The 11,206-nt window shown below is 35.4% G+C and overlaps 1 protein-coding gene across 2 annotated transcripts; it reads right to left on the bottom strand.

The window, feature by feature from the left end:
- Positions 1 to 398: 398 nt before the first annotated feature.
- On the bottom strand, positions 399 to 3,300 carry LOC126714773 (uncharacterized). 2 transcript variants are annotated; one of them, XM_050415075.1, is made up of 2 exons: positions 2,896 to 3,300; positions 399 to 1,942 (listed from the first exon to the last, which is right to left on the bottom strand). In XM_050415075.1, the coding sequence occupies exons 1-2, from the start codon at positions 2,956 to 2,958 to the stop codon at positions 842 to 844; spliced, it is 1,164 nt and encodes a 387-aa protein (XP_050271032.1). In that variant the 5' UTR covers positions 2,959 to 3,300; the 3' UTR covers positions 399 to 841. The 2 variants fall into 2 exon arrangements, with proteins under 2 accessions (XP_050271032.1, XP_050271033.1); XM_050415076.1 differs by having other exon boundaries at positions 399 to 1,939.
- Positions 3,301 to 11,206: the final 7,906 nt, after the last annotated feature.

Here is an 11,206-nt window from a genome sequence, read left to right as displayed (position 1 = left end):
CAATTCACAGATTAGATTCCAAGGTCAGCTCAAATGGTCAACTAATTTCACAATAGAAGGAACTACCTCATCATGCCAGCTTCCCAAAGAAAAAAAAAATGATTCTGAACCCTGAAAAATGTTGACAATCTGAAAATTACACTGTTAGAATATATACAACCTAATTCTGGTGTCTAAGTTTTAGCAATAACAAGTGCTAGGCATAAACACTCTGCCTCAGAGACGAAAAGCCATCTAATTTCCATTGTGGAGGTTCACTTCAATGCAAAATATATTGAAAGATATAGAGAGAAAGAGAAGAAGACAAACTATACACTATAACTTAATGATCAGCAACCATATGGACAGCAATATGATCAATTGAAGATCCAAAAGCAATCAGATGGTACAATTCAAAATGATAGACAACCCAAGTTGTGATAAGATTATATGAATAAATTAGTCTAAGAAAGCCAAATTTCCAGCACAGAAAAGCTGGAAAATGTCATTATACATTTATGCAATATGGGATCATGCTACACTGGCAAGAAATGATACATAAACTAGTCACAGCCATAGACTATTCTCTCACAGTGAGCTCCCTACTCAGAAAATTGGCATGCCTCCATACCAGAAGAAACACCAACTCACCAAAAGGAGGATATAGAGAGTTTTCTGTCAAATTCCAAGGCCCTGACAAGTTCCTCCAATAATCTCTCTAGGGAGTGACCTAACTTCATTAGATATAAGGTATACTTGTATTGCTGCTTCACCAAAACCATTAATCATCCAATTGAGCCCTGTTCAGTGCAATGCAGAATCTGCATCTCCAATCTATACAAAAGAACCTCTTTTTCAAGACTCAGCCACTTTCTCTTTTGCAGTTACCAGGCAACAGATATTTGTACTTCTCAGCATTGTTCAACAAATATGCTGGAAGATGTACTGCTGAATAAGAATGAGGAATAGGTCCCAACTTCCCAATGATCTCCTTAAATGTGTACTCCTCAGGCATCATGTCAAAGAGGTCAGCCCCTTTGCATATAATATCCTGAATCCTATCGGGGTTCAGGTAATGAGAAAACTTGACCCGATCATTATGGCTGTAAGCCTTCATCTTAAAAACGAACTCACTGATACGGCGGAAGCAAAAGCTACAATGCCACCCCGCATCTGAAAAGAGGTCATCAGTTTGTCGATAATGTGCATATCTAGTCTTGCCAGACTGGTACCTGTGGACCGAAGCTCTCCAGCTTTTGTTATCAATATAAAACTCATATGAATACAAGTAGTCTCTAAGCTGAAGGTGAAGAATAGGCGGGATGTTATCACACCACCTCAAGAGATTAATTGTATGGGCACTTGGAATCTCATCAACATCAGACATTATCAACAAGTCATCATCTTCTATGCCTGCAATTTTCAAAAGCTGGTCAAGTGCTAGTCTCTGATATGCCTCTTCAATAAATGGATTTTCGCCTTTCTTGAATCTTCCTCCAACCATCCCATAAGTCAGCCGAGGATCGGCAAACTTGAACCGATCACGGTTCCTTGCAAAAATCAATGGTTTAGGCACACCTGTGAATGTTGAGTTTGATTCAAGAAGAACAAACTGTGTCACATATGGATACAATTCATTCCACCGAATTGTAAGGATGTCAAGCTCATTACTGAACAGAACTGCATCAAAGACTCGTCTTGGTGATTCACGAATTCCCCACCCATGAAGTTTGCATTGGGTCTCCATCGATACATTCTCATTATAATAGTGAGGGATCTCATGAAATGGCTTTGGAGGTGATTCCCATAGTGGCCTTAGGAAATAAGTGACCTTCTGCCCATGTACATATATGCCAACAATGAATAATGGGACAAACACAAACAAGAGCAGATATGTCCTCAAATCCAACCCTCGCAGGATACACCGGAGTCTTGACATGCTCAGGGATGTAGGAGTTCCCTGCTGTGGATTAAAAAAAATACACAATATAAGATACTATGACTATTTGTACAAAAAAAAAAGAAAAAAAGAAAAAGAAAAAAAACACCGAATTAATCTTTTTTACATGAAATGATATAAACTTTGACAAATCCCAAGGATATAACACCATTTCTGTTTGCTCTAAACATTTAAATTGATTTATTAGAAGAAAAGAAAAAGGTTCAGATGCTAAAAGCCCCAAATACTAGTTCAATAGCTGCCTGACCTTCAGACAAAAATAGAATCTTGAGAAAGGAAAATCCAAAACTTGTATAGTCGAAATGACCAATGTTTCAGACACAAACTCCACACCTTTCACTTCTCAGACAATGACACTACAAAAAGGATCTTACAAAAGGGCTAAAACTTAAAAATTCAAGAATTTAAGACACGCACACGAATTTCTATCCCTAAAACAATTCATATGCCAATTCTGAAATTAAATTCCATCTAGTTAATAACAAACCCATCAACCAAACACTTCAAGAGTTAAAAGAGGCGTGAATATAGGTCTATGTGCAGGTATATGTATAGAAAAAAAGATATTGGGGCACTTTATATAGTTAAAAGAATCCCAATTTTTTTTTTATCCTTAATCAGATAAAACCAAAGATACTGAGAGATACCCATTACTGAAAATCTCCAAAGGCAAACCCCAAAACTAAATTTAATTTGCAAAAATAGGAATAAAGACATAAAACTGAAAAGAGTAGCGTCAATTGGGAAAGACAAATACTAGAAACAAGTAAAAACTTAAGCAAATAAACTAAACAAAACAAAGAAAAAAAAACACACACCCACTTTCCCTTAATCCCAGAAACGAAAAATCGTTTCCCAATAACCAAAGATACCCATTTCAAATAACCCAAAATCTTTAGCAAAGAAGTTAAAAGTTTGAAAATTGAACAAGTATAGAATTGGTAAAGGATTTGTACCTGGCCACAAACTTCATCGCAGATGTCATCAGTCTTCTTAGAACTATAATACCCGTCTGTCATGATTCTCAACTCTATATATATACTATAAAATATTGTGTATATATTGAAGAAGAACCAAAAACAAAATGCCCAATTCTCTCTTTCTCTCTCTCTCTCTTTCTCAGTGAGAAACGAGAATCAGATCTTTGAGACCCAGATCAATAACCCCTCCTCCAAAACCAAAGGCCTAAGATTTCAAAGAGAAATTTGGCGAAGTTAACCCCAACAAAACCCAACGACCTTAAAGTCTCCCTCTCCCTCTCTCTCTCTTTCTCTCTCTATGTGTGTGTGTGTGTGTCTGTTTTGTGTGTGTGTTTTTGTGTGTTCTGCAGAACTTGTAACGTCACTTATAGCCGTTTGGTAGTTTTTCGCTCTTTCACAAGGTGTCTATTTATACTAAGAATTGAAGGATAGAGAAAGAGAGAGAATAACTGAAGCAACCAAAAAAAAAAAAAAAAAACTAATAAATCAGCTTATAATTAAGGGGTCATGTTAACGAGTGTCCTTAGAATATAGGTTAAGAATTTAGTTAAAGAAAATTTTGACATTACTTTTATGAGAAATGAAAAAAGCTGTCAAAACATTAATTACTTTTTTTTCTTTTCCTATAAAAACTTTCTTTAACTAGATTCTTAATCAGTGCCTAAGGACACTTGTTAGCATTTTCCATAATTAAACCATAAAATTATTCCAAATGTGTAAATTTAAAGAATGGGAAATGGTGGAGTAATAAATTTTACATGTTAGGATATCTATAACTCCCACTTGCCATTTTAACTTTTAAATAAATGTTTAGAATAGTACTAGTAATTAATGGTCTTGGTTTAAATGTTACCATTAGTGTAAGAAAATCCAAATTATTTAATTTAGGGATAATTTTTTAGAAGATACAAGTATCTTTAATAACTTTCTAAAAAAAAATTATCTTTAATAAGTATTTTTCTTATTATTATTATTATTATTTAGTTGTTGATGAGTTCTTATTATTTATTTGAAGAAACTATTTATGTGTGTCGAGATAGGATTGAACCGACCATCTCATCTTATCATTAAAGATGGAATGTTAGCTGAGTTGAACCCAACGATACTAAAAGAAGTATTGTTCACTTCAAAAGCAACAAAATTTATATACAAAAAAAAAAAAAAAAAAAAGCTTACAAATTGATATGATTAATGCTACATTAACAATAGTAATAAATAAATCTTTTAACTATTTTTTCTCTTAATTTTGTGTTTAAAAATTGAATTATAAGATTTATGCTATAAGTTTTATAGTATCCTTCTAAATTCATTTTTCTTGTACTTTACCTTTATTTAAGAAATTAAACACTACATTTTCTTTGTTTTATGTGAATTTAAAATTGTGAGGAAAATACTTCAAGAACTATTGTATTAAAAATTGTTAACAGTACCTTTAGAATAATTGTTAATAAATTATTTTTTTTAAAAAAATTTTGACACTATTTTTATAAAAAATATAAAAAAAAATGTAAAAAAAAAAAAGTTACTTTTTTCTACTTTCTATTAAAAAATTTCTATAATTATTTCGTAAACCAATCCTCAGTATCAGTATCAGTATCAATATCAGTAAACTTTTTCCGTCTAATTTTTTGTTTAAGGTGAACAAGTAATTTAGAGTGGGAGGCAAGATTAAGGATTAATCTCAACCGTTGATTTTTAATCGAACGGCTAGTAGATGAGGAAAAGATGTGTGATAGAATGGGTGAAGTTGATTAGGTTTTATGGCAGATGGGCAGGCAGGACTAACCAAAGTGCTTATCTGTTAACTAGTAAAAATGACAGTTAGCAGAGCATATTACGAGGAACCGTTGTCTTTGGTTTCACCGCCGTCTTGTTTTGTTTGGCCATTTTTTAAAAATTATAAACAATGTTTTTTTTTTTTTTTTTTTTAATTTTTTATATAAGGCTTTATTTGCTTGGTTGTTAAGAAAAAGAAGAGGGTAAAATTGTCATTTCGCTTTTGGATTTATATAGTGCCTGGTTTTGGGGTTTTCTTTTCCCCACGCGCCGTTTGACTCGGTCAAGACTGCCGTTATCTTGCTCCTGCATTTTGTCTCCCTTGATATTTATTTACTCTTACTTATATATTAAGGACCTCATCTTCTTGTTCTTTTTATTTATTTATTTATAATAAAAGTTAACAGATATTTTAAAAATATTAATTTAAAAAATATTTTTAAACATTTTTTATGAACAAATTTTTAAAAAATATTACTTTTTTATAAAAATGATACTAAAACATTTTTAAACATTTTTTATGAACAAATTTTTAAAAAATATTACTTTTTTATATTTCTTATAAAAATGATACTAAAACTTTTATTTTTTTAAAATTGTCTATTATCGGATGTTGTTATTTGTTTTTTTTACACTTTAGTTTTTTTCTTTTTATAAATTCAATAATTATAATGGAAACAAGGATTTGAATCCTAAATTAAAAACCCCTAGAAGTACAGATTTAATCTTTTTTAAAGCAGCACTTTTGTTGTTTCATTAAAAATTGTGATAGTTAAGTGAGCCCAAAAGCCACTTCTCTTCTTTATATTTCTAATTGTTCACTTTGATGTCCCTTTTTATTTTATAAGTCACTTATAATTATAAAACTAAAAGGCTCTTTTTGTTGGGATTGGAGATGAAGTAGTGAGGAACATCTTATTGGTTACCAACTTGTCATTACTTAGTTTAATATTATCAAAAGGTATAGGAATAGATCCATTTACTATTTAACATTTTTTTCCCTTTTTACAACTGAAATACCCTAAAGATGAGCTTTAAAGTTATAAACTTCATTATGAAATTCCTAAAATTTTATATTTATTTTCTTAAAATAATTAAATTTTATCATATTATTAATATTTAAACAAATTTGACTATCAATATTTTTTATATTTATTTAAATTATTGATAACATGGTAGAATTATTATAATAATTATAGAAGATCATAATTCTACATTTATTTTTTCCTTGTTGTTAGACATTTACCTACAGTTGAAGCTTTGAAGTTTCAATTTTTCAGCTCATTAATATTTAAATAAATTTTGACTATCAATCTTTAATATTTATTAAAACTATTGATGATGTGGTAGAGTTATCCTAATAATGTAGAAGATCATAATCTGCATTTATTATTAGAGAGATGCTACTTTTACAATATTTTTACAACAAATCACAGGTGGTTAGTTGTTATTGGTTTAAATTTGAAACTAACACTAAGATTACTTTTTTGCCCTAACAATAACAACCAGTAATAACCTGCTACTTAGTATTTGTTATAAAAATGTTGTAGACATATCATTTCTCTTATTATTAACATTTACAATTTTCCTTGTTGACAACATTTATGATTTACCAACTATTGAATCCTCTTGAAGTTTCATTTAATTAAAGCTGATGTTTTGAATCTTATGACGATACTACAGAATACAAAGTACATATACACTCTAATTTTACAATTGTTAAAGTGGTGAATTATGAGTGGTAGAATAAATAAAAATAATGGGTTCATGTAAAAAATAATAAATAAAAAGTGTCAATAGCTCACATTTCATCAATTCAATATATTATGAAATTGACATGTCCCAAGAAATATTCTCTTGCGATGTTTCAACCTGCTAATAAGCACTTTTTTTTCGTCTTGTTTAATTGGCTATCACTACCCAGATGGCATCTGAGTCACTTTGTTGAATTTTAAGCCATTGAGTGAATATGCTATAAAAAGAGAATAAACCCATCTCAATTATTCCATATAATCCATAGACACGTGGTGCTTTCTTCCTTGCTGCCATTTGGAGTTCATTATCCACTCATATATATTTTAAAAATAAATTCTAAGAATAGCAAAAAAAAAAAATCTCAATTTTAAGTTACGTTAAGTCTCTGTTTGTTTTTTTTTTTTTTTAATTGTGAAAATATTGTAATATTTTTGTGAAAATGTTATCTCTATATATTAAGAGAATTTAGAAAGTTAGGTATAACTTTAAAAAAAATAAAAAATACCCATAATCTAATTAGATAATCCTTATTCTTTATAAAAAAAAAATTGAGTTAAAATGGTAATTCAAAAAGATTCAAAAAAAAAAAAAAAAATTACTACGGAAACTTTTTTCCTAAAAATTAGCACACTCTCTATCTAGACATATTTCACATGAGAAATTATATGTCCATCACATTTTTACAACAAATCATAAGTGGTAGATTGTTACTGGTTGTTATTGTTGAGGTAAAAAAGTAAATTTAGTGTTAGGTTCAAATTTAAACCAATAACAACTAACCATCTATGATTTGTTGTGAAAATGTTATAGACGTAGCATCTCTCATTTCACATACGTTTGATACATTTTTTTTTCCTAAAAACTAGCACACACTAAACCTAGCAGTTTATTCCATTTCAAATCCTAAATTTTAGTTTTATAAAAATATCTTCTTGTGTAACCTCACTAAGAATAGATAAATTCAAATTAAAAGATTATATTAAACTCAAAAAAAAAAAAAAAAAAAAAAAAAAAAAAAACCTCATTGCACATGTGGAGCGCATGTTTACACGCTAGTGATATTTTATTGTAGCTGCAGTATTTATTTGATGTAAGGATTCAAGGGTGAGCACATAAAATTCAACATGTGTCCTTCGAAATGAACAATTGAAAAATCAAAATCTTCAATATTTTGTTGCCGATTTGTCATTCATGTATTTCATTTTTAAAAAAAATTGCCATTCATGTAAAACAGTCAAGTTGAGTTCATGATCATGAGTACCTTCCAATTATTTTACCATCAAAACCTGTCGCCCATGGAGCTGACCTAGAACAATAGTTAAAATACTCGTAACTTCGTATGTGAACATATTCTTTTGGGGTTTTTGATACTAGAGGCATAAGCTTCCAGCAAATTTTTTTGTTAACAATGATAAAGGTTCCAGTAATATATCCAATCAAGCAAACACAATCATAATGAATTTATACTTGTAAGCTAATGAATCATAATGAATCTTTTTTTAAAATAATAATAATAATAACAAATGTATTTTCTTCTTTGAAAAATGTATGTAGTTGCACGATTTTCCTGGCTCGAACCCTATTGATCAGGCCTTGGCCCAAGGCGCAACACACAATAAATACTTGTAGAGGATGGGTCAAAGAACTTAGCCTCAGTGAGCATAGTCGGTCTGATGCATGGAGAATATTGTTGCAGGAATAAAAACACAAGAATAAATATTCAACAGAAGATTCTATTTCCTGAGTGCCGAATACCTTCTTCGTCCCTCTCTTTGAGGGACTCCATTACATTATATAGCTCTCTCATTCTTATCTGAATCTTACACTTGTTGATCATCTAAGCCCCCACTTGAGCATCTGTCCTATTAGACACCTTTATCACTTCCTTGTGAGTTGCAGTGGCCAAGGTAGTACTGTTCAGGGGTCTTTTCCTCATTAATGCGGCCAAGAGGGTGGTTGTGACACATTTAATGTGGTGGTAGCAGCTTTCCATGAGATATTTTGGGTTTTATTCTTTTTTATATGCTTGGAGGATGAGCTGCAGTGGTTGGGGCGAGCTCTTGGCCTGGACTTCGTAGTGTCCGAGGAGGTGTTACTCCTCGGACAGGTTTCTTTTACTGTAGTTGGGCTTGAATAATGTTTTGGCTATGACTTCTCCTCGGACACGATGCTTTTCGGACAGGCCCGTATTTAACTAGCCCATTATTTTGGGCCGGGCCCCACAATAGCCCCTCAAAACTCCGGTTTTTATCTCCTTCCGAGGAGAAAAGCGGGGTTTTGATATCAGAGAGAGGATGGAAGTAAGGAGGGCTTGGGGCGCGCGTGCGGGCAGTTACTTTGGATGCGCTACAATTTACGAGACGCGGCCATTTACTTCCGGAGGCTTTTTGTCCCCTTCATCCAACGATGAGGCGTGGATCGAACGGCCATCATTATTTCTCGACTTTTTAGGCAAGATCAATCTTTTCTCTCTCCTCCCGGCTATATAAGACGTCAGACAGGCTCCCTTTTTCTTTTTTTATCCGCACATCAGAATAGAGACCTCTAGAGAACTCCAGCGCCCAGAAATCCTTGAGCACCTCCTTCCTTCAGATCTTCATAGTCGTTTCTGCGAAGCACCCTCCATAGAAGAGCTTTCCGATCACCTCAACGGTCATTTGAGAAGATATCTGTAAGTTCTGTTCGCTTTGTCGCTTCGATTTCTTCCTCGGACTTTGTTTTTCTCCTCGGTCTTTATTTTCATTCTTCCAGTACAGCTCAGATGGGTAGATTTGAAAAATTAGTAAATACTCCGGCCGCTATGGAGGCCTTTAGGGCAAAATATCACATTCCCCCGGGGATGGGGCTGCAGTACTGTCCTCTTGAAGGAGTATTGACAGATAGAGGCGAGGGAGAAGTTGTTATCCCCATGATTGCTTTCATAGAGGGAGGGATGACACTTCCCATGCGTAGGATTACAAGGGAATACTTGTTCAACCATAGGTTGACGCCGCATTAGTGTGCCCCAAATATGTTCAAGATACTAGGCTGTGTAGATGTCTTAGACGAGCGGATGAATCTAGGCCTTACTTGGCACGATGTGGTTTATCTGTACGAGTGTCACCGCCTCGAGAGCGGAGGGTATTATCTTAAATCCCGATCCGAGGTTGTTAGATTGATCTCTTGTCTTCCAGTATCCAATAAGACCGTGAAGAATGATTTCCTTATTGCTTCGGGGGAGTGGTTCGATGGTATTCATTGTCCGACTCGGGCAGGAATCCTAGGTGCGGCGTCTTTAGGGCCAATCCTTTTGGGGAAAGGGTTTAGTATTGGGGGGTTATTTTTCTTGCTTTCTTTACAATTGGAGAATTTCATGAACTAATCCCACTTTTCTTGGACGTTTGCAGATAAAGTTCACGTCGCTCCTCGGCTAAACTTCGTGAATGTGCCGGCGCTGAACTACCTTCTGAGGTCGAAAATTTACGTTACTGAGGATGGACAGTTACGTGCGGCTCATCTGATTCTGGGCTATCAACCTCTAAGCCGCTCTTTCCAAGCTATCGGTCACGCCATAAGGGCTGGCAGTCCGAGGTTGGCTAGGATTGACGTGTCTAAGACCGGGTTCCTAGCTCGACGTGATCTTCCACCAGTCGTACTACCCGGCGTTCGACATCCCTATCTAGCAGAGCAACTACCTCCGCCAGACGAGCCTGGTGTTGCTGTTCCGGTTGAGGGGCAAACCGAATCATCTCGTCTTTCCCTTGAGGAAGAGATAGACGAGTTTTATTTTGAGGAGGAAGTTCAGCAAGACCCCGTGGTTGAGCTTTCTGATCCTGAAGGAGAGCAGGACCGCAATTCCGTGGCTGGCGGTCCAATCATAATAACCTGCTCGGACGATTCCTCGGACGGAGAAGTAGGTGATATGGGAAAGTCTCTGCGAGAATTGATGTCCAGCCGAGGAAAGGGTCAGTCCTCAAAGGCACCTGCCAAGGCACAAACCCAGGACCCTCCTCTAATCGCCCCTCAGGTCCCTACTGACCCTGGCCTCAAGGTTAACCCTGACCTAAAAAAGAAGAGGCAGGCTGACATCCCTGAGGAGGGTGAACTGGTTTCTCGACCTGCTAAGCAGCAAAAGGCTACAAAGGGACAGAGGAGTAAGAGGGCAAACTCCTCGGAGAGCAGGGACGAGGAGAACCGTGCTGAGGTGCGCGCTACTCCGCGTACATGGAGCCCTAAGTTGGAGTTAGATGGGGTGGCCATCCCCTACGATTCGTCGATCCGAGAGTACAACCGGGGCCGAGCAGGGTACGTGGCTGATGCCTTGGAGCAACCCCCACTCCTTCCTCGGGATATGGAGGCCTATAGGCGGTTCTCCCAGCCCGAGATTTTTCTATCCCTCAAAAGGGATCTTGCGATGGTAAGTAATCCTTTTACTGTTTTATTAATTTATTTAACCCTGTTAAATTCTAAACCGATCTTGTTTCGTTCGCAGATTACTCAGCAGGTATTTGTGGCTGAGGAATTTTGTCGTGATAATCGTAGTAGGGCTGAGGCTGAGGCTGAGGCCCAGTCTCGGACGGAGATGGAGAAAGCCTTGGGGTCCCTCAAGCACGATCACCTTGAACTCACGGAGAAGTTCAAGGAGTCGGAGAAACGGCGCAAAAGTGCAGAGGCTGGTTTGAAAAGTGCTGAGACCCAGGCGGAGGACCAGCGCAAAGAGCTATACTCGACCCAGATCAACCTCGCCACCGAGAAGCAGGCAGTGCTGGATCTCAAG

This window comes from Quercus robur, chromosome 2 (assembly GCF_932294415.1).
Source record: "Quercus robur chromosome 2, dhQueRobu3.1, whole genome shotgun sequence".
Classification (NCBI taxonomy): domain Eukaryota; kingdom Viridiplantae; phylum Streptophyta; class Magnoliopsida; order Fagales; family Fagaceae; genus Quercus; species Quercus robur.
The sequence above is the reverse complement of the archived record's forward strand: the minus strand, read 5'-3'. Positions and strand labels throughout refer to the sequence as shown.

Coding starts and splice junctions, on each gene's coding strand:
- LOC126714773 (XM_050415075.1), bottom strand. CDS start 2,958: ATGACAGACGGGTATTATAGTTCTAAGAAGACTGATGACATCTGCGAT. Junction 1,943..2,895: donor GCGATGAAGTTTGTGGCCAG/GTACAAATCCTT, acceptor TTTAATCCACAG/CAGGGAACTCCTACATCCCT.